The sequence below is a fragment of the Cololabis saira genome, chromosome 9, assembly GCF_033807715.1.
Source record: "Cololabis saira isolate AMF1-May2022 chromosome 9, fColSai1.1, whole genome shotgun sequence".
NCBI lineage: Eukaryota > Metazoa > Chordata > Actinopteri > Beloniformes > Belonidae > Cololabis > Cololabis saira.
Window position 1 is genome coordinate 43549235 of NC_084595.1, and position 23155 is coordinate 43572389.

The following is a 23155-nucleotide window of genomic DNA, read 5'->3' on the forward strand; positions in this document are numbered from 1 at the left end:
ACTTCTGGCAACAGGTTGCCACTGCATTATCCTCCATAACAGTACAGAATATTCCAGTAAACCCTCAAACACTTATTTTAAATAATTTATCAACAATCAATACTTCTGATGAAGCATTCCAACAGCACGTGACCCCTGCAGGGACAACAACGCCGTGCCCCAGTCCTACCTCCTGCAGGGCTTTGAACTAGGACCCAACACCTTTGTGTTAGCTTCAAACTTCCTACCCCCATGTAGAAGATGAGACCTTGGAAGTTGGTTCAAACAGACTCGGAACACTAGAGTACCCCATGGGGTAATTTAGAAGTCTGTGACAGTCATGCCAAATGTCTGATAATGACATTTGGCCACATATCACAGCTGACTGTAAATTACTTTTGTCTCTCACTCGACTTGTTTATTCCTGTCTTTGTTGATTGAACTTTTGTATAAAAACCCTGTGGCCAAATCAATCTGGGTCAGCATTTCAACCAGACCCTGGTCTGTGTCGACGTGCTCACCGCCGGCTGAATAAAACTAATTAACCACAAAGCGGACTTCTGAAATGGTTTGGTAAATTCCTCAACACTTCACTATGTCAAAAAACGAATTTAGCTTGCTGGCCTAACAGCAGCAAAAAAGATGATTGTAGTAAGATGGAAACCACCACACACACTTAACATCTTTGTGCTCATGTTTATGTAAAAGAAAGTCAACAGTTTTGGAGATGAAGTTCCTGCTCACCAGGTCAACCACCACGTCTTTGTGGAAGGTGGCTCTCCACTCGGCCGCCACCTTGCACACGTAGATGACGGCTTCGGGGTCGTCGGCGTTGACGTGGAAGATGGGAGCGTTGACGACACGGGCCACGTCAGTCGGGTACGGAGACGAGCGCGCCATGCGAGGATCCGTGGTGAAACCAATCTGGAGACGAGACCAGACGGTTACAAGCCTTCGAGTCTTTGGTATGGATCTGCTTTCACCTACTGTTTGCTGTCCGTTACCTGGTTGTTGGCGACCACGTGCACGGTGCCGTGTGTGCTGTAGGACGGCAGGTCAGACAGGTGAAAGGTCTCGTAGACGATCCCCTGACCTGCGAAGGCGGCGTCTCCGTGGAGAAGGATGGACATCACCTGTGAACAAAGATGTCTCAAGTGATACATGCAGGACAATGAGCCTAATCAGTCAAGGAAATCCACCTCCTGAGTCCCAGTCAGAGCTCAGTAGTCCTGGACCTCAGGCATGAGCTCCAGAGAGCCGTTCACACCAGATATCCTACAAATGTGACTGAGATGAAGCTGTTCTAAAAATCACGGGAAAGTGCCAGACTTTGTCTTCTTGTCAATCGATATAAAATCCCTTTGCGTGTCTTGTCCACATACGGGCAGTACTGGAGTTGAGGGGGGGTGAGGGGGGATGGCATCCCCCCCTGAAATAAAAAACGGTCCAAATAATCCCCCCTGTAAAACTTCCATCCCCCCTTTCCATCCCTTATGTCATTTCATCAATGAATGTGGTTTTACTGCTATTTCAACGTTTAGAGTCACCAGAAAAATAACACCAGAAAAATAACTTATTTGACAATTTTCACCTGTTTCAAGTAAATTTTCACTTGAAATAAGTAGAAAAATCTGCCAGTGGGACAAGATTTATCTTTTTATTACAAGCAAAAAAATCTTGTTCCACTGGCAGATTTTTCTACTTATTTCAAGTGAAAATCTACTTGAAACAGGTAAAAATTGTTGTTTTTTCCAGTGATGAGTCTTGTTTTAAGTGTAACGAGATTTTTTTTACTAAAATGAGACATTTTAACTAGAAATAAGACAAATATTCTTGTTAAGATTTTGAGTTTTTGCAGTGATCCATTTTACTTATCCTGTGAAGGACAGAGTCATATTGATAAGTTCAGAAAAGTGTTTTTTATTGTTGTGTTTTGATGTATTTGATGTAAGCCCAGTGGATATTTAAAGCTTACAGAAGGCTGCATTTAACTGCTGCTATGTCATTCCTGCAGTATTTCTGCAGGTGTTTTGGTCACTGCTATTATTTGTAATATATTATATTATTTGTAATCAGCACAAATTATCTGTCCCCATATGACCACCATCCCCCCTGATTCTTTTTTACAACTCGAGTACTGCATACGGGATGCCGTCACAGGTGACTCACCCTTTTGCCATCGTTGTCTCCGCCGTAGAACTGCTCAGCTTTGGTCTTCCCCTGAACCACCGGGTCCACAGCCTCCAGGTGAGACGGGTTGGCCATGAGAGACAAGGTGATGTTCCTGTCCGTGACGCGGTTGATGCGCCGGTGGTACATGCCCAGGTGGTACTTGACGTCTCCGGAGCCCTGAGGAGCAGCAGCAGCAGACAGGTCAGGGTCAGAAAGAGCTGAAGGTCCTAACGGGGTTGTTTGCAGCCAGCAGTCAGAAAACCAAAACCAAAGCAGAACACTGACCTGATCATGTCAGTTAGTCCTGAGAGGAACATGATCAAACCTCACAGGTCAAATACCTCAGCCGAGGAATTATAAGACTACGATCTGGTCCAGAACATTTACAGTTGATGGACTTTACGTTTTCATCAGACCCAGCTGCCAACATTAGAATTCAGCAGGAAACATGGCTGGACCTCCATGAGGTTAAGTGGGTGAGAGTGAAAAAAGGTGTAGAACAGTGATTCTTAACCATAGGGCCGCGGCCCACACTTGGGCAGCGAGCGCCATCTAGTGGGCCGCGAAAAAAAATCAGTTTTGTACGTGTGGGCCGTGTGGGCCGCGAGGGCCGTGGGACTGCATAGTCTCCCGACCAAATGAGGAGAAGAAGACACTCAGCTAGCTCTAGGTGTAATAGTAAGAGAAATGGTGTGTATTTATAGAGAAAATCCTTCATTTTGCACAGAGTAGGTTTAGATCCGCCAGGATCAGGGATCGATTACTTGGGTCTGCGCCCAGAGCGAGCGAGCGCGGCGTGATCATTTATCCTGACTCGTCCGCGCAGCCGGGGAGGTCGGTGCCGCTCGGGCGGTGGGCTCCATCGTTACTGCTGAAGGATTGTACATGTAGATGTGTCTGCTGGACTGGACTGTTGTTCGGGCTCGCAAAAGCATCGGAAAGTGACTCTGCTGCAGCGGCCAGAGAGCTGCGGGTTCTGCCCGGCCGTCTCAGCTGATCAGGCTCGGATGAAATCCGACACGCGCAGTCCTGACAACTTATTAATGTAAATAAAACTTAGTAAGTTACTTAGTAAGTAATTAGCTTGACTCTTACAGAGATGAGAAGCCTAACAGGTGGAAAGGGAAGTTCAACCCGGAATGGACCGATTCATCCTGGTTCAGTCTTCCCACTGGGACAAAACCAGTGTCTCATTCGTTCAGAGACCGTGGCGTTCAAAGTGCGAAAGTAAAACGCCACTGAAACAAAACACAAAGTTTTTCATCAAACATATCCACTCAAGTCTGAACTGAAGTCACAGAAAAATAAACTGACCATCTAAACATGTTTGGGTCCACATTTCAGCTGTGAAGCAGCTTTCTCCACAATGAACATAATTAAAACTAAATATCGTTCCAGGTTCATCAATGAGCACCTTCTCATGTGCATGAGAACCTGACACCATCCAGCCCAGATTTAAAGTCCTGGCAGGAGAAATTAGAGCTCAGTTCTCTCACTGAACGACAGAAAGTGAGGGCATAAGATTAAGGGGAAAAAAGAAAAACTGCAAAACTTTTAAATTGCTAAGATGTGTTTATATTAATTTATTATAAAAATGTGTTGAGACAATTAACAAAGAAAAGGGGAAATTCAAACTGCTGGTAAAGAAATAAAATAAGATAGCATTTGAAAAATAAAATAAAATCTTATTTATTTATTTTATTTTTAAGAGAAAAAAATGTGTAATTGAAGTTACACATGTTAATGGGCAAATATGTACTTTTTTAATATAACAGTCAGATGCAGATGTTGATACAACTATGAGGCTACTTGAATATATATATATATATATATATATATATATATATATATATATATATATATATATATATATATATATATATATATATATATATTTATTATGATGTTCTGGACCTTCGCTGCTATACAGTGTTAATATTTAATGGGCCTGGGGCCACTCTGTACTGAAAAAATTGGGCCCCAAGGTCAGAAAGGTTAAGAACCCCTGGTGTAGAAGACGTTACTGTTGCGTCTGAGCTCCTCTGGCCGAACACGGAGGGTTTGATGAGCTCACATGTGGCACTTTTACTCTAGTATCTACTCAGCCCGACTCGACTCGCCTTTGTTTCTTTTCAATACCCAGATCAGAAGAAGTAGAAGGGTACATAGGCTGTGGCGTAGGCTCTGCGTCGATTTAAAGGAGCTTGAGGCCGGATTGTGGCAAGATTTATGAAAAAAATCCGTATACATTTTAAGTTTTCTAGTAATAATGTCAGATGAAGCGTTCCAAACCCAAAATAATGAGCCCTCTAGTGTATCTCTCCTTTGCCTTGAACAGGCTGTGTGCTGCAAAATGTGCTGCAATTCGGTCCCGAATTTCCCGCGCTGTCCTGCGGATGTGACGTCACATGACGCTGCATGCACGTTCTCCCCGTTCTGGCTTCACTGTTGGCTGCAGCCCTGTCTAGACTGTCAAACGCCTTCTCCGAGTTGATAAAGTTGATGTACAAGGACATGTTCCATTCAATTGACTGTTCAATGATGATGCGTAGTGTTGCTATTTGATCTGTGCACGAGCGAGCTTTCCTGAAACCTGCTTGCTGGTCTCGGAGCCTCTTACAGGGTTCAAACACATTTTAACCAACAAATTTCCATGACTTTCCCATGACTTGGCAGCAAGTTTCCATGACTATACACTACCTCTAAAACAATTTATGAATGAAATATAGGAATAAAACTATGTAAAAAGTCACTAAAGAGAGATCTAATGACAATTATGGTTTTATACAAAATAAACATGTACTAACACTGATATACCTGCAACATGTTGTAGTATATGTTGTATAGTAATCTAATATAACTGTAATAACTGTAATAATAACCGATCTGCATGATGCGCAAGATGCTAGGCACGTCACGCGTGAGAACATGCAAGACTTTTCTATACGAAATATTTATTGATCAATTTTAAATCTACCTTATAGGCTGTTATTACTAAATGTTGTCATTAAGTGAGAAAAAAAATTCCATGACTTTTCCAAAACTTTTGGGGTAAACTTATGTTTCCAAAACTTTTTCAGGCCTTGAAAATGACATTTTCAAATTCCCTGACTTTTCCAGGTTTTTTCAAAACGTATGAACCCTGCTCTTATCCACAGCTTCCTGGAGACGGTTAAGAATGATCCGATTGAAGATCTTACGGAGCACACTGAGCAGCAGAACAGGTTGATAAAAGTGAGCGTAACTTAGCACTCTGTTTGTTTTCAGAATAATTGATTGGATTTTCTGTTAGAGGTGTTTCAGCTGCTACAGCTGATGCAGCTCAGTGGGGGTTACCTCGTCGGCCGCCTCCAGCTTGGAGTCAAACTGACAGAAGATCTGCTCCAGCTCCTTCCGGATCACGTTGGCCAGAACGTTCAGTCGACCCCTGAAGGAGAAAAACAAGCGGGCTGAACAGAGGATCCGTGATGACCAGATGGATTAAAAACATCAACGAGAGGCTGAACACCGCTGCCTCTTTCACTGTGATGTCACAAAGCTCCAACCCTAACCGGGAGCAAAAGAGAATAAATGTGCACAATCGTAGCAACGAGAAAATAAATAAGTACATTTGGACGATCCAAACCAATAATCCTTCTGAGTTTCATTTATTTATCTTGCACCATAAATCTTTACTTTCTTAGGTAATCTATTTAGCCATGTCTGCCGTTTATTTAATTGAGTAAGCTGATTAACAGTATTCTTATTTAATACAAAAATGAAGCCATAAAGGGGAAGATACGTGGCTTTACATCCTCTCCCGAAGCAGCAGGACAGAAAAGGATAAAAGTCACTTCATGAAAACCTTTTTTGAAAGCTACACAGAAATAAATACAGCAGAAATACAGAACTGTCTCAGAAAATTAGAATATTGTGATAAAGTCCTTTATTTTCTGTAATACAAAAATGTCATACATTCTGGATTCATTACAAATCAACTGAAATATTGCAAGCCTTTTATTATTTTAATATTGCTGATCATGGCTTACAGTTTAAGAAAACTCAAATATCCTATCTCAAAAAATTAGAATATTCTGGGAATCTTAATCTTAAACTTTTAGTTTTTTTAATTGCATTACAGAAAATAAAATAACTATCACAATATTCAAATTTTCTGAGACAGTCCTGTATGTAAAAAGATAAATGTGAAAACCAAAGTAAACATTTCAGATCTGAAATATTTATGCCACTTTTTTTCCCATTGTTGGATTATTTTTTTCTGTCTTCTACTCTGTTAAGACTGAAACTCAGTCGTGTCAGACGTGATCGGCGTGTGTGTGTGTTACCTGTGAGGCATGCCCATGATGACGTTCTCCACGCCGTTCTCAGAGGATTTATCGATGATGGTCTTCAGAGCCGGGATCAGAGACTCACAGCCCTCCAGTCCAAAGCGTTTCTCTGCAGACCACTTTTTCTGAAGGAACTCCTCAAACCTACACACACACACAGATTAACCAGAGCAGACTCCCGCTGGCGCGCGGCGACTGCTTGCACAGGTGCAGCGTACCTGGTGGAGCGGACCATTCGGGCCAGCAGTGTCCTCTTCTCCTCCAGCGTGAACTTCATCACATCCGGAGTCTCGAACTTCTGCCTGATCCACTGACACTGCTCCAGGTCGTTGATGAACATGAACTCCACACCGATGTGCTGACAATACGCCATCTGCAAACACACACGCACACACACGCAGCCGTACGTCTGTGAGTACGAGGAGCCCTTAACCCTTTTAAAACCTGAATATTGGCAATAACCCGAATTTGCACGGCCATGTAAACACCAATAACCCCTTTAAATAACCCGAATTTGCTCATATTCGTTTTTTTAAAAACCCCAATATGACCCCTGGGTTCCTCCTTTTAAACCTGAACATTGGGTCATGTAAACGCCAAACGGAATATCCCCATCAAACGGAACATGAATTTGTTTTCTGCGCATGCTCTGTTCACAAGGAATCCTGGTCTTTTGAGTCCAGGAAGTTCTTATAAACACGGAGAAACCAAGACCAGGAGGAGACTAATCACTTCATAAATGTAATGAAGGATATGAACATTTCTGCATTTGTAGACGATAGAAAGTACCGGGATAGCCAGATTTACAAGAAGTTGCGTGAAGCAGCATTTGTTTTGAATTTGGATACAGGAAGAAGAAGCGGAAATGAAGGGAACTGCGTCATGATGTTCTCCGTGCGTCGCTGGTTTGATCCAGATATCCCAAATGATTAATCACCATGTAAACGGAATATTCTGAATGGTTCAGTAACCGGAATATTAGCAATAACCCCAATTTTGACTGCATGTAAACGTAGTCACTGTAGGTGGCTGAGTGTTCAACCACTTTATTGTCACCATTTTCCCAGCAGTCATCAAGAGTTTATGTAGCAAGTGCTCTTGGTCTCTCGTGTACAGCCTTCAGGAGTCAGATCCAAAAGAAATTGACTGGGGGTGAATAGTATATTAATTCCCATAACTATCTATCTCACTCTTTAACCCCTTCAAAAAAGGCAATATCATCGGGCAATCCCAAAATATATGTGAGTGGTCTCCAGTCCCTCCACATTGTCTCCAGCAGTTTATTAACCGCTGGGTTATTTGCACATTTAGAGACCACAGAGGGTCCTGAAGAACCTAGTCTTCATCTTCCAGTCAAACTCCTTCCACATGTTACTATTGATAGTTTTATGACATCCGATGCATTGTTTCCCACTCCCCATCTTCAATTATATTATTTAGCTCCAGCTAAATATTAATTTGTTTTTAATTTAAAAAGTGTTTTCATATGTATCCAGTAGCAGCTTTCTGTACATGTGGGAAACTTGCTTCTTATTGGGTATTTTATGTTTAGTTAAATTAATAAAGTAAATTTCAATGTTTGTTGGAGCATTTTTGATTATATTCCAATCTGTATGGTTTGTAATGTAATTTCTTATCTGTGTAACATCAGTCGTGGCCCGGCGGGATATAGAAAATGCCCCTTTACCCCTGACTTATTGAACACAGAGTTAGAAGGACATCAAGCAGGGAAACAGAGCGGAGTGTTCAGTGCAGTCATGGACATTCAGCACCGGTCTGGCTAGTCCATGTTTTTCCCTCAGCTGGGAGTTTCCATCACAAGCTGTTAATCCATCACAGATTTCTCCTCAGAAAAGGTTTTTGCTTGCCCTAACTTCAAATCCTTGCAGCGCCAGCTATCCAATGCTCAACAAGAATGAATGTACTGTAACCTGTTTATAGTGCTGGGGATCCATTCAATTGTCAAGAATCAATTCGATTCCAATTCTTAAAATTCAGAATCGATTATCAAGATTTGATTCGATTCCGATATTGATTTAGGTTAGTGTTATTAAAACTGTTTTTTTTTAGCTGTTGCATGAATTATATGACTGTGTAGTTCTGCAACATATTAATACTAGTATTATATTGAGATTCAACAGCAAGTATTGCAGCTAATGATGCTGTAAGGACCAATCAGCTCCCAAAATGCTGATAGAACTGCTTTCAGAAACATCGTGTGGGTCAGAATTACCAAACAGATCCAGGGAGGAAACAGAGACGGAGGAAATTGGTTTTATTTTTTCCCACATTCCGTTTAAATTTTTTCCATTTCGGTTTTTAATTTTTGAGAATTCGTTTTTTAGCATTTTATGCAAATGTAACCCCAAGACAGTATATAAAGTAATGAAATATAGACAATTTATGCAATTATAACTGAAAACTTTAATGTTTTCATACCTTTAAACATATTTAAAAGGCAAAAACATGGCACCAGGTATTCTTGTGTCGAACAAAACATTCCTTTTTTGGGCATAAACAAAAGAAATACCAAAAGTTGTAATGTAATGATGAAAAAAAAAATATCGATCTTTAGACATATGAATCAATTTTTAGGAATTAATATGAGAATCGATTTAGAATCGGAAAATCGATCAAAATTTGCCAACAAAGGCGTACCTGTTTAATAAGACCAAATCAAATCATCACCTAAATGCACCCACCCATATATGAATTACCGGACTGTCGTTTCACCAGCAGATATTTTCTCAACACTCATGACATTTAAGTGACCTTTCTGCAGGAATGGATCGTAACTGTGGTCTTAGTAAGATACTGAAGGACTTTACAGACAATTTAATCTGAAACTGAACATGCACCCTGCAGGGCAGGTGATGATGTCAGCAGCCCCCACCGTGCTGATCTTGGCTTCAGACTGAAGAACTCTCTCACCCCGGATGTTTCACGTTCCTGTGCTGCTGCTTTGTGTCTAGCAATGCCTGGATTGTTATTACGCTTCAATGTTACATGCTGACGGGTCCACGGGGACTTGTGGCTTTTCCACTAGTACCTACTCAGCCCGACTCGACTCGACCTCGTTTCTTTAATACCCAGATCAGAAGTAGGAGGTTGGAGTGAAGCTGCTGTGATGTATTTGATTGTGTATCTAAATGAAGAAGACAACGACACTAAAGATGTAGAACCTGGAGGAGATGATAGATGTGCTGCTGGGTCTGTGGCTTGTGTTCAATATCAAGTTAAAAAATGAGAGAGAGAAGCTTCAAGCGGCGGCGCTTTTTAAAAACAATACGTTTGTCTAGGCCCCGGTCTGACCTCACCCCTCATTGCAATACATAAATTACCAATTCTAACTAATAATTATTCCTGGCATTATCATGATATATTGTTTCATAGTGTATTATTATATTAAGTTATGAAATCTCATGGGATGTTAAACTATAGTATTATTATATTGTTATATATTATAGTATGGTGATATCATTTTGTTATATGTTATAATATTATAAAAAAAAAAAAATTATTATGTTATATTAGGATATTACTATATTATTATGCTATATTTATATTATATCGTGCTACACCACTATATACGATAATTTATTTGTTTACTTCCTAACTTATTTTTGAATTAATATTCTTAAATGTATCTACTTTCATCATATTATTTACACGCACACACACACACACCTAGATACATATCATTGTAACTGATGACGTCTTTTGTCGCTGTTTGCACTGTATGTTAATAAATAAAATAAAATAAATAAATACATAAAAAAAGATGACTTACCATTTCTTATATGTCAAACAATGTTAAATAAACAACATGACATATAAGAAAAAATTAAATTAAAAAAAAAAAAAAAAAAGATGCAGCCGACTCAGCATCTTAGAACCTCGGCAGAATAGTTACAGAAAAGTATCTACTCAGCACGTTAGACCCCTGGTGGAAAAGAACCAAACCGGCGAGTCGGGCTGAGTAGGTACTAGTGGAAAAAGCGCCATTAGACTCAGTGTTGAAAGCGGTTTTGTCTTGTTCTCACCTCCAAGCGGCGGATGATCTCCTTCAGCGGCAGCACGCTCTCCGAGCCCCCGATGAAGGTGGTGGTGGGCAGCCGGAACTGCTTGTCCAGATCAGACTCATCCAGACCGTAGAAGCCTACACATCCCATGATGCACCGGGGAACAGGACGGGAGGGACAGGAAGGCGCGCAAAGGTCAAGAGAAGAAAAAAAACAAAAAAAAAAAGAGAAGGATGTGAGGAAAGGCTGCAGGATGAGACACCAAAAAAGATGCAGAGACACAGAGCGTGGAGGGGTGACATCATGCATCTGTGTGTGTGATCAGATGAGCGCGAGACATGCAGGCGGAGGGAGAGGAGTGGAGAAGCAGCGCAGTTTGAGACGAGCAGGTTGGGTGAGGATGAAACACAAAGCCAAGGCCAGGACTCGTATGGATCAGAGGCAATGAGAAGCTGGTGTTTGGGTCTCAGGACCGGGTGAACCCTGCTGAAGACACGTCAGTCTTCACTACGGCTGCACGTCCAGCAGTTGTTCCTAAAGTCAGGGTTTCCCTGGGGAGACTGCTCGGGGGGACAGAGGGGAACCGCCCCTTCACTGACGTCTTAAACAAACGTGACACGTGTCTTCTGTGCTGGACATCTTCACGGAGCAGATGAGACGGTGCAGAAGTGACAGGTGAAACGTGCTCCGAAGAGGGCGGGATCGGTCCCTGACATGCACCTGCACATGTCCAGGTGGACGGCTGTGTTTGCATTAGCCCAGGTCCGGGTCCAGTCAGAACCGGCTCAACACCACCTTCGTCCCAGCAGGTTTTCAGGAACCCTCTAACCCAGTGTCTCCCAACCTGGGGTCCGGGCCCCCCCTGGGGGGGCGCCAGAGATCTCTGGGGGGGGGGAAACTTGTCTGCTTTGAGGATATGCAGTTGTAAAAATTATATTTGCGCATGTTAAATGCGCATGTTAAATGAATTAAAAAATCATAATAACACAGCTAATGGAATACCGTAATCCAAGTCTGTATAAACCCACTTAGTATTTTAAAATGACCAAAATATATTTCTAAATTATTTAGCAGGATACAAACTTTAAAACGTATTATATCATTATTCAACATTTAATCATACTACTACTCTGACAGGTTGTTAAAGGAAAATTTTTGAAAAGTTTTGCTCTCATATTAAAAGAGACATTTTTCAGAAATTATTTTATGTCCTTGCAATTATTTTTTGTGTGTATTTTATACATTGGTGACACAAAATCAAGGCGAGACAAACAAAGTAATCTGTATACAGGGTAAACCAAAGAGAAATGTATCAAAAAAACATAATTAATGTTAATTTTTTTCAATTAAAGATTTGTAACGAATCACTTTACTCTTTTGGTGCCAGTATGTACGGGTCGGGGGGCCCGGCTGGTCTTAGACACAAGTAGGGGGGGCTCCATGAAAAAAAAGGTTGGGAACCGCTGCTCTAACCCATAGCAGGTCTGTTTCTCTGCCCCACAGAAGGTCTGTGCCCCGGCCCACAAGCCCGGACCTCTGCTAATGGAATCAGGCCTGGAGATGGTACAGTTTCTTTCAGCTTCGAGGTGAACAGTCACTCAGACTTTAAGAGCCACAAAAAGAGAGTTATTCTGGCATTTTACCAAAGCTTTACATCTCTACTCCTCCTCCTCTGTCAAAAATTAGTCAAAACTAACAAGAAAGTATTTCTACAAGTGGTTTCAGTCCGACGTGGCTGCTCTTCCATGTTGTTCTTAAAGCCTTGAAACAAAGTCACTGCTCTTTTTCTTCCGTCTTTGAAGACTTGGTCATCTGAGGATAGAAAGGGAACCGTGGAGTCCGGTTACGCCGTTTCAAGTCTTTGAATTAGATGTTTGTGGCATTTTGTCATCTTTGTGAGTAAATCTGTTGTTGTCCGCCTCGTCTGTCCCGGCTCAAACAAGCGTTCATCCCTAAAGCCTGTGCACGCTTACAGGAGTTACCAAGCTGACTGTCCAAGAGAGGAGCGTTGCTGCAGACCATCCTGACTCAGGACTGACGGGGGTCTTCATTGATAATCTATACCTAGGAGTAAAACATCCCTTTAGCTGTTTAATCCTGTTCAGTGTGGAAGAGCTCATAAGCACTCCTTGGAGAAGTTATTCAAGAGGACGTTCCCTGGATCTGGCGTGCACCTCCCCAGAAATGTAACTGGAAACATCAACATGACACGAGCTCCGTTTGTGGCACCGTCAGAGGTAAACGACAGAAGCAACCAAAACAAAGCTCAGAGCTGCAGCTACAGCTTCCAACAATCAGAAGGGTCAAATCTCAGAGTTTTTAAAGTCAGTCAAACTCCAGATTTGCTGGAATCCACTTAAATAATCTATACTGGTTAGGAGCTGACACAGCCCCCATCAAAAGGTCCTGAGGATGCTCTGAGGGTGTGACGTAAAGAAGCTGTTCTGGACAGGCCCAAAGCCACAACTTCCTACAAACCTCCCAGAAAACAAGCATCTCAGTCCATCTGCAGTTCAGGTAAGGCCTTAAATGACGTCTGTAAAAGGCCTTTGCCAAGATTTAGAGCAAACCTGGGGTTTAGTTTTCTTTTTCTAACTCAATTTTTAAAGTAAATGATCTTGTCTACTACATTTGCCGAGACAAAAGTAATGCCCTAACACTAACCCAACCATAATCTCAACCCTAACCCAACGTTTTACAGACGTCCTTTAAGGCCTAACCCAACCATAACACTAACCCAGGGCTCGGCAACCCGCGGCTCTAAAGCCGCATGCGGCTCTTTAGCGCCGCCCTAGTGGCTCCTGGAGCTTTTTCAAAAGTGTTTGACCTTTTTTTCCCCTTTTTTCTTCTCTTGTTTTTTTTTCTCTTTTTCACTCTTTTTTTTCTTCCTTTTTCTTTTCCTTTTTAATCTCAACATTTCAACTTTTTTCTCGACATTGACTTTTTTCTCAACATTTCGACTTTTTTCTCGAGATTGTACTTCAACATTAATCTCGACATTTTGACTTTTTTCTCGAAGTGCATAATGAAAAAAGAATCTTCCCCCAGTTATAACTAATATAGATACATGCAGCATGTGTTGCCTTCATTCTAAGGCTGATACAAGACTTTTCATTTTTTGCATTTTTGGTCCAATATGGCTCTTTCAACATTTTGGGTTGCCCACCCCTGCCCTAACCCAACGATAATTCCAACCCTAACCCAAACCCAACCATGCTGCTAACTGGTTGTGTTATTATTCATTCATTAGTGTTAATATTGAAGAAGCTGCATTCATAAAACAAAACTGTAGGAATCAACAGCAGGATCAATTTCATTACTGAATTAACATCTTGTTTGTTTCGGGGGAAGTAAACTTGATGAGTTTGTTATTTCCCATCACACTCGACAGGACTCTCAGATGTTACTGCACACCCTGGGACCGTTAGGGGGCGAGGTGTTAATGAAGGAGGGAGGACAGGAGGAGGACAGGAGGAGATGGGAGCTGGACAGACGTCTCTCCGTGAATCCCTCTTCAAACGATGGCCCTGAAAGCTCGCAGCCTGCAAGGCAGACCGACAGCCAATCAGAGAGCCGGCACAGGCCGTAACCCACCTGAAGCAGGAGAGGGCAGCCAATCAGGAAGCAGAATGTGCGAGGCCTGCAGGCAGGGTGCCAATGACGGCTCGGCCTCGAGCTCACTTTCCCCAAGGGCTTCCCTTGGACAGGAAAGAGCTCTGCGGAAATCACAAGCCGCTGTCCTTTACGTCTACTTGTGCTCAACATCTATGCCATGCGCTCTGCATCTGTTTCTTCACATCTTCAGTCTGCAAAAGAAACTGACTCCACTTAAAAATGATGCGTAATGTTTGAGTTTCTTTTTGTCGGAAGGAAGTAGAAGTTTCAAACCCTCCCTTCACTTCCTCCAAAACATAGTCAGTGGTTCTCAGTCACTTCTCATGCTCATGTTGACTTTGCTTCTCCAATGATTTAAAAAAAAAAAAAAAAAAAAAAAGGGAAGAGGAGGAAAAGGAGCTTCATTTAATGAGCCGACGTCCCATTGGCAAAGACGTTACCTGCAGGAGGAAGACGTTTCCCGGGACCACAGCTGGACACAGACTCGGTGGGAGAGCGTCTCCACTATCAGGGATATCTAAACCTTCGCCCACAGCAGGACGCTAAAAGCAGCTAAAAAAGGAACTAGACCAAGGAGGCTGGAGAAACAGACTCACCAGCTGCTTCACACACACACGGGCCACATGAGGTGGAACAAGACAGCAGACCCTCTCTCAACTCAAAGGTTCTACATGTCGGGCCTAACAAAGAATCGCCAGGTTCATTCCAGGTCAGAAAGTGGGATAAATGCAACAACAACATGACATATTACACCGTATCATCGAGTGAGGTGTGATAACTAAACCTTTACATGTGAAGCAGCCTATTCGGTTTCACCAGGGCCCCACATGGTTGACCGGGACTTGTGGTCAGAGCTTCTCTACAACTTTGGAGGACTAAAGGCTGAATTATGGTTCTTTGTTAAACCTACTCCGTAGGGTAGGCGGCTACGCGGGAATCACTCCGTAGCCTACGCCGTAGCCTACGCCGTAGCCTACGCCGTAGCCTACGCCGTAGCCTACGCCGTAGCCTGACCGGCACCTCCCAAAAAATGTAACTACGCATCGAGGCGACGCAGACCCAACGCAGACCGAGAGGGCTGTGATTGGTTCGCTTGGTAGCAACGCATTTCCAGTTCCGGTTTGTGAAGCAGTAGTGAACTTTCAGCGCGCTTTTCTTGTGTGTAATTCTAATTTTTTTTTTGGGTTGTTTTGGTTTTTTGCACAATAGTTGTCCTTATCTCTTTGATTCACTGTGACCGGAAAAGCCGGAAGCTAAACAAAGTATCAACTAGCTCTCTGGGGGGGTACTGCACCGCGGAGAAATGGAGTGACGGAGAAGTCCGAAGGATTCACGACGGCGTCACGGCAACGGCGTAGGCTCTGCCTTCGTTTAACACTAGGGATGGGCGATATTTTACCGTTCACGATATACCGTCAAAAAAATTCCCCACGGTAAGAATTTGTCATCTTGCGGTAAAAACGATAAATTCCTGTTGATGACGTTTTTTTGTAAAGCTGATTTATGGTTCTGCGTTAAATCGACGCAGAGCCTACGGCGTAGGTTACACGGCGACGTGCAACGTAAGGTGCGCGTCGCTGTGTAACCTACGCCGTAGGCTCTGCGTCGATTTAACGCAGAACCATAAATCAGCCTTAACAAACATGGCGGAAGGCGGATCTGAGAGCGAGGAGCTCGTTGTTAAACGAGGCTCCAGCTCCAGCTCTGGAACTGGTTTGGATTTAAAAAGAGTGACGAGGAGCAAACATCATCTATTATATGCAAAAAGTCTGCAAAAAAACAGTGAGTGCAAAGGATGGCAATACAAGTAATTTATTATATATTTTACATTATATATATAACATATTATTATATATAACAGCTACTGCTGAGGTCTCCACCAGAGTGGTGTAATAATTGGTGTAGTTTAGTAGCATTTAGTATTCTTTTAGAGCAGTGTTTTGGGGGCTCCAAAGACAGAATGTGGTGATAGATTTAGAGTTAAAAAGGTGGAGTTGAATTGTTTTTTTTTTTTAAATCGTCATTTTTATCGTTATCGGCATAAATGCCAGAAATTATCGTGATACATTTTTTTGTCCATACCGCCCATCCCTATTTAACGCAGAACCTTAAATCAGTCTTAAGCCTTCAAATACTCCTAACTTGATCAGTCTTCTGTCATGGACCTTTAAACGTCCCTGACGCAATGAGGGTGTAGTTAGTTTTCCACACACTGCTTCTGTAGTTGTAGTTTTTATTATGTATATGACCCATTCATCCATGTTGTATATCTGCTTAAGCCTGCACAGGACCACGGGGATCTGCTGGAGCCTCTCCCAACTCTTTACAGGTGAAAGGAGGTCCAAGCCGGATGGACAGGTCGTCAGTCGATCCCAGGGCCACACGTGTAGACAAACAGTCACACACCTACAGCCAGTTTAGAATCTTCAATCAACCTGACAGGCATGTTTTTGGACTGCGGGAAGAAGCTGGAGAACCTGGCCAGAACCCACGCAAACACGAGCAGAACAGCTAAACTCCTGCCAGGCCTGGGAGTGGAACCAGGAACCTTCTCACTCAGGCAACGGTGCTACCTAAGCCCCCATGCTGCCCTAAACAACTGAGGACAGAACGATCAATAGGTCAATAGATGATGACGGTGTAATGTGTCATGTGTTGTTGTTCGTCTCAGTTTGTATTTATCAGCGTTTCAGACCTGGTAAAAGACCATTCCTTATGATGTCCTCATATGGAAACCTTTAGGAGTGAAAGAGAGTTTACTTTCTGTTTCACATGACTGCAAACAAATGCTCTAAGTGCTAAAGTTGAAATATTTCGCTGTGGTTTAAATGTTTCATCCAGAGTACAACCTCAAACAGACCGTTTTTATGTCCAATTATGTTTGGATAAAAACACGACACATTAAAAAACGGATAAATCCTTGTAGTTCATTTTACGTTTGTAAACTCATAAACATTCTTTGAGAGGCAGCTGACCCTTGAAGCAGCTAACAAGTAGAAACAGAAGTAAAACCAATGAACCACATGAAATACTGGCTTTTTTTCCTCCTTTCTAGAGCACAGCAACCAGAGCTTAGGATGAAAAACAGCAGTCAACTGGAAGAAAGCTGAGACGAGCCGGACCGGACCGGTCCAGAACTCCGTCACACAACCACAGAGAACCGAGCGCTATCAGGGTGAACCAAAAACCGGCTACAGGCTTCCCTGCAGCGCCGCTTCTCGTACCTCCTACCGTTAGGACTTTCAGCCTCTCCTTGAACCCAGCCACGTCTGGAGAGGGTCAGCGCAGCGGGCAGCAGAGGGGAGAGACACCCAGACAACGTTAGTGACCTGTTCAACCATCACCACCACAATCATTCACGGCTAAAACACGACAGCAGCCGCCGTCTCGTCTCCACCACCGTTTGGACTGAAGTGGTGGAGAAAGAGACGTGTTGTGTCAACGCCATGCTGGGGTTTAACAGTCCTCCAATGGCGCTTTTCCACTAGTACCTACTCGGCTCGACTTGCCCTTGTTTCTTTTTAATACCCAGATGAGAAGTAGGAGGTTGGATTGAAGCTGCTGTGACGTATTTGATTGTGTGATCTAAACAAAGAAGACAACACTAAAGATGTAGAACCTGGAGGAGATGATATACAGGACTGTCTCAGAAAATTAGAATATTGTGATAAAGTTCTTTATTTTCTGTAATGCAATTAAAAAAAACAAAAATGTCATAAGATTAGGATTCCCAGAATATTCTAATTATTTGAGATAGGATATTTGAGTTTTCTTTAGCTGTACGCCATGATCAGCAATATTAAAATAATAAAAGGCTTGCAATATTTCAGTTGATTTGTAATGAATCCAGAATGTATGACATTTTTGTTTTTGTAATTGCATTACAGAAAATCACAATATTCTAATTTTCTGAGACAGTCCTGTATATGCTGCTGGGTCTGAGGTTCGTGTTCAATATCAAGTTAAAAAATGAGAGAGAGAGAAGCTTCAAGCGGCGACGCTTTTATTTTTTTGTCTCTGGGCTGCTGAAAAGTCAGCTGGAGTCGTGAGCAGCTATGAAGAGACAGATCTCCTGGTAGATCTGGTCGTTCCTTATCTCCGTCTAGATCCCTTTTTAATTCTCTCCTCAGCACCAGGTTTATGAACATCTGACCCTCAGAGTTGGATCATGGAACAGACTTCTGCTGCCATTGCTGGTTGAATAAAATGAACCAGAATCCGTCAGAGTCTCTTTCTCTGATTGGTCTGTAGTGTGATGATGTGAGATACAGCCGACTCAGCCGCTTAGAACCTCGGCAAAGTAGTTACAGAAAAAGTATCTACTCGGCACGTTAGACCCCTGGTGGAAAAGCGTAAAACCGAGTCGAGTCGGGCTGAGTAGGTACTAGTGGAAAAGCGCCACAACAGAAGCGTCTGCACCGGTCACCTTGACTGCATCAGGGACGAGGCTAATTCCTGACAACACTGACTCACGTGTTCCAAACATACCACAGTCCAAGCTGTCTCTGAAACACATTCATAAATAATCTTGGACAGAGTTCTTCCGGTCCTTCTAGAGTCTCTACACATCAGGATGGCAGGCGGACGGACGGAGCTAATGCGTGTCAGTGGCTAACGCGTGTCAGTGGCTAACGGGGCAGACTGTCTGCAGACGGGGGAGCTACGCTCTCGTTTCCACACGGCTGTATTTTCCTCTCCAATAGTCAAATATGAGGAGACCCGTGGGGGCTGTCAGTGGATGTTTAAATGAACAGGTGAGATGTTGGAGAGAGAGAGAGAGAACCTTGCATTATGAGAGTCTGGGTTTATGACTTTGGCTTTGTTCACCAGGATAATAGATGTGAAATAAAGTACCAGGATGTGATCAGAGTGGAGACTTTTAGCTTTAAGAGGTTCACACACACATGGCATCCACCATTTATAAATGGGAAAGTGATCATTTAAATATAAACAGCATTTTACAGACTTGGGCCTGGAGTCTGGAGTCCATGGACATCACTAGATCCCGAGTCTCCCCCTGACCTTCTCTAGCTGCTGCTTGTTTGAGGTCCGTCCGTCTTCAGGGTCTCTGTCGGGGGGAGTTCAGGTGACTGACACTGAGGAATATTCCAGGTCTAGTGTCATCCTTCTGCAGTGGGAATCCGTTTGGTTTGCTGAATGTGAGCAGCGAGTACAGCCCTGTACGTCAGAACTCATGAACAGCAGTGAGGCCGAGCCATGATCCGCCACATGGCCTCCCCCGTGCATCACATGACGACGTGTGCATTCAATCACATTCCTCTTCCTATCATTCTGATTTCATCTTCCCAAAGAGGCAATAAGGTCTGATCCGTCTCTCCTGGTCTTGCATGTTCCAAGTGGCTTCTCCAAGGAACGGACTCCGATCGTCCACTTCAGTCGTCTTCCATGGTCTTCCAAACCTTTTGATTTGGTTGAGTTGACCAGTTTTATTTTTCAGAATGACCCAAACTGCTGACCTCTCTCTTATGGATGGATGTTGTGTTTTCACCCTAATCCTTCACTGGGATTGAGATGGCCATCAAGCTTCATGCTGCAAGCTCCAACTCCAGACCTTTCATCTGCTTCATTTGTCTTGAAGTAAAGAGGGAGGGAGCAGAGCACACGTTTTCAGCTGATTCTGACCTGGAAATGGACGTCTGAAAGTCTAAATTTGATCCGAATCTGATTGTTTTCTTTCCAATCCTGTGTGCTGGTGTCTAAAGGCAAAAACCCTCCAAATACAACTGGACGTGACGTGACGTTTAAGAAAAGGTAATGAAGCTGGTGTCACTAGTGTGTTATGTCAGGTTAATTGTATGACTGTAGAAGATTTCAGAGACATCACCGTGTATGAGAAGGTTCCACGAAGTTTCGTGATAGGAAAGCTTCAGTTTGAGATACAAATGATGAAACTGTTATCGTATATGAGAGCGTTGACTGCACACATGAGGGTCTAGGTCTCTCAGTCTCAGACCCTTTCCCAGAAACCAGGGGCTTTAGAAGCAGCAGGCCTGCGAGGCGAGGCGCGGCGCGGCGCGAAAGAGAAAAAAGAAGGAAGGGGGGGGTTGTATCTGAGGGGGAGCTCCTCACCCAGCTTGTCGGAGGAGGTGATAATGTCAGTGGGGACACACGAGTCCAGATCAGCGTCCAGGATGCCGAGGGGGTCCAATTGGGCCACATGGTGCCCTCGGATCTAGGGGAGGGGACAGTACAGAGCCCACCCAGGACAGGAAGAGGAGGAGGAGGAGGAGAGGGAGGGGGTGGAAGGGTGAAGAGGACAGAATGGAGCGACATGGAGGAGGATGAGGAGAGCCGAGCAGATGAGAAGCAAAATGAAGAGGTTTCAGGAGTCAGGGATAAGTTCAACACCAGGAGAGAGGGAGAGAGAGAAGAGTTTGGGGAACGAGGGAGAAAGAGATTTGTCAAAAACAGGAAAGAGAAAAGGAGGACGGAGTAGGAGGAGGAGGAGGTGGTGGGTGGGTGGGTGGGTAGGTGGGAGGAAAAGCAGCGTTAACACCAATGTTTGTGTGTTAGTTTAGTTCTGGCGTTCTCACCAACGTCCTGGAAGCCGGTATTGACCGGAGCATCATCAAAATTGACACAGCTGATTCCCAGAGGGTCCAGATGGGCGTTGTGGTGGCCCATCACCTAAACGCAGCACACCACGCACACACACAGGGTCATCACAACACACAACACGCCTCGTCACGGGTCTCTGCGGCCGGCCGAGCCAAACTCCTGCCTTCAAAGTTATTTCATTTTTGAAGCTTCCTGAAGGATCGTCTGGTTTATTATTAGCCCTCGGAAGAATCAGCCGTGTCTGTGTCGCATCTTCTCCTCTGTCTCACGAAACAGCACAGATCAGGGTAAGGGCCAATCCAATGTTCACCCTACTTTCTACCACTAGCCCTAAAAATGAGTAGGGCCCTTGTAATGTTCCCTAGGGATTGGGACACCACTTGCTACGTCACTGCGTGGTTTACGTTTGGGCACGTAAGTGACTGAGTAGTTACGTTTGCACAAACGTCACACTATATCAGGAAGCCCAGAGATAAAAGCTGTTTTAATTTCAGCTGTAGCGCTGCTAATATGCCACTTTATTAAGTTTTAATATTTTTTCAGGCGTAAAAGTAACCGTTAAGATCCCCGACCTGGGCTCAGTTTATCCAAATAACGCCTGTTAAGAAATTTGCTCCGATGTTTTCGGGGGATGAGAAGAGCCGCCGGCTCGGGAGCTGATTTATGGTTCCTCGTTAAATCGACGCGGTAGGGCTGGGCGATTTTGGACAAAAATAAAATCCCGATTTTTTTCTCTGAAAACTCGATTTTCGATTTCGATTTTTTTTTGGTAAAACTACAAAAGACAATGGAATAAATTGTTTCAAATATTTTATCTTTATTTTTAAAGAAAAATAGCAAACACATTTCCCTATTGGGAATGAAGTGCAATTGAAAGATACCGTAAATCCTCCTTGAGTTTAGTAAAGTGACAACATTTACAATTTTCTTGACCAAACAAAGATAACTAGACGAGCTCTGTCTGTAATGCAGCCAGCTGCAAAAAAGGAAAATCGACTTTCCGATTTTCCTTTTTTAACATCGATTTTGATTAATAAATCCGATTTAGATTTAAAATCGATTAATCGCACAGCCCTACGACGCGGCACCATAAATCAGCCTTTATTCTAGCGAGATCTGAAGATACTTCGCAACAACGAGCAAGCGAGTGATTATGTACATTCACCGAGTGAATATTATGAAAGTAAAATATATATTTCTCGCTAGAAATGTAATCAAAATGCATTTTTATGCAGAAACTAACTCAAAATATTGATTTTATTCACTAAAATTTGAAATGTCCGCCATGTTTTTTTGTTTGATTCAGTATGCAAATGATGAGGTAAAGCATTCTGGGAAATTTTTGTGGCCCTCGGTCGCAAAGTCAGTATCTGAAATCCCTCACTGTGAAGGGTTAGATTCATACACACTAGCCCTCGTTATGTCCACTAGCCCTACATGAAAAGAGGAATTGGGACACCACTACCCTCACGGGAACGTACAAAATTTAGGGGTAGAGCTGAAAAGTAGGACTAGGGGGGGGGGGATTTGGACTGGCCCTAAATCAGTCGTTTCAAATAAAGAAACGTCTGCCACGACTCGGACACTTCACTAAAGTCATTAAGGCATTCAGGGTAAAAGACTGCGGGCTGAAATAAACCAGACAAACCTTCAGAACCACAACATACCTGATTATAAAGTCTGAATGGCTGGAACAACACAGAATTACAATCTGTCATGAAACAAAAGCTGAACTAGAACAGGATCTGAACTCAGGATCTCTCAGAGGGAGAAGTGAACCTGCAGGTCCACTGACGCCGGAGCATCAAATACAAACCAATCATTTCTAGTGTGACCAGTGGAAACATTCACTAAATGGACTGTTCATTTTACAGAGGTCAAAAGGAACATTTTAGTGTAGGAGATCCTGATTTCCAGAATAGAGGGTATGCATTGACGTCACATTCCCACTGGACCAGCCCCCTTACCCGCACTGAGTGGCAAAAACAGCTGCAACTAGTAGGGAAACTGTGGAAAAGACGGGATAACAGCCGATTATCGGCTTAAATTAAAGTCAGTTGGACTTGACAGTGACCCGTACAGTTACCCCAAGAACCAGTGGTCCATGGACATTAATATTTGGTACAGTTACCAAGAACCAGTGGTCCATGGACATTAATATTTGGTACAGTTACCAAGAACCAGTGGTCCATGGACATTAATATTTGGTACAGTTACCAAGAACCAGTGGTCCATGGACATTAATATCTGGTACAGTTACCAAGAACCAGTGGTCCATGGACATTAATATTTGGCCAGGAATCCAGTTTCCTGATATTTATATGTACTTAATTTCTACTCCAGGGAAATACACGAAGCAAAGCTTGAAGGCTTACAAAAGTCTTGACGCTTGGTCCGACTTCAAGGCAGGATTTGTTGGTGAAATTAAAGTGATGAGGACACCGAACTTTATGATTTGAC

The 23155-nt window shown here is 43.1% G+C and overlaps 1 protein-coding gene across 2 annotated transcripts in view; it reads right to left on the minus strand.

Annotated features, from left to right (window-relative positions):
• The window catches only part of LOC133450773 (2-oxoglutarate dehydrogenase complex component E1), a 51739-nt gene that overhangs the window by 17661 nt on the left and 10923 nt on the right, over positions 1-23155 (minus strand). Inside the window, exons 4-11 of one of the 2 annotated variants that reach the window (XM_061729643.1) lie at positions 20207-20309; positions 10523-10638; positions 6698-6852; positions 6477-6623; positions 5488-5578; positions 2149-2328; positions 984-1112; positions 724-903 (exon numbers count right to left, since the gene is read on the minus strand). In XM_061729643.1, the coding sequence (XP_061585627.1) occupies positions 724-903; positions 984-1112; positions 2149-2328; positions 5488-5578; positions 6477-6623; positions 6698-6852; positions 10523-10638; positions 20207-20309 (1101 nt within the window). Of the gene's footprint in view, positions 1-723; positions 904-983; positions 1113-2148; positions 2329-5487; positions 5579-6476; positions 6624-6697; positions 6853-10522; positions 10639-20206; positions 20310-20670; positions 20765-23155 lie in introns of both variants that reach the window. The other variant, XM_061729644.1, reaches the window with a different exon arrangement.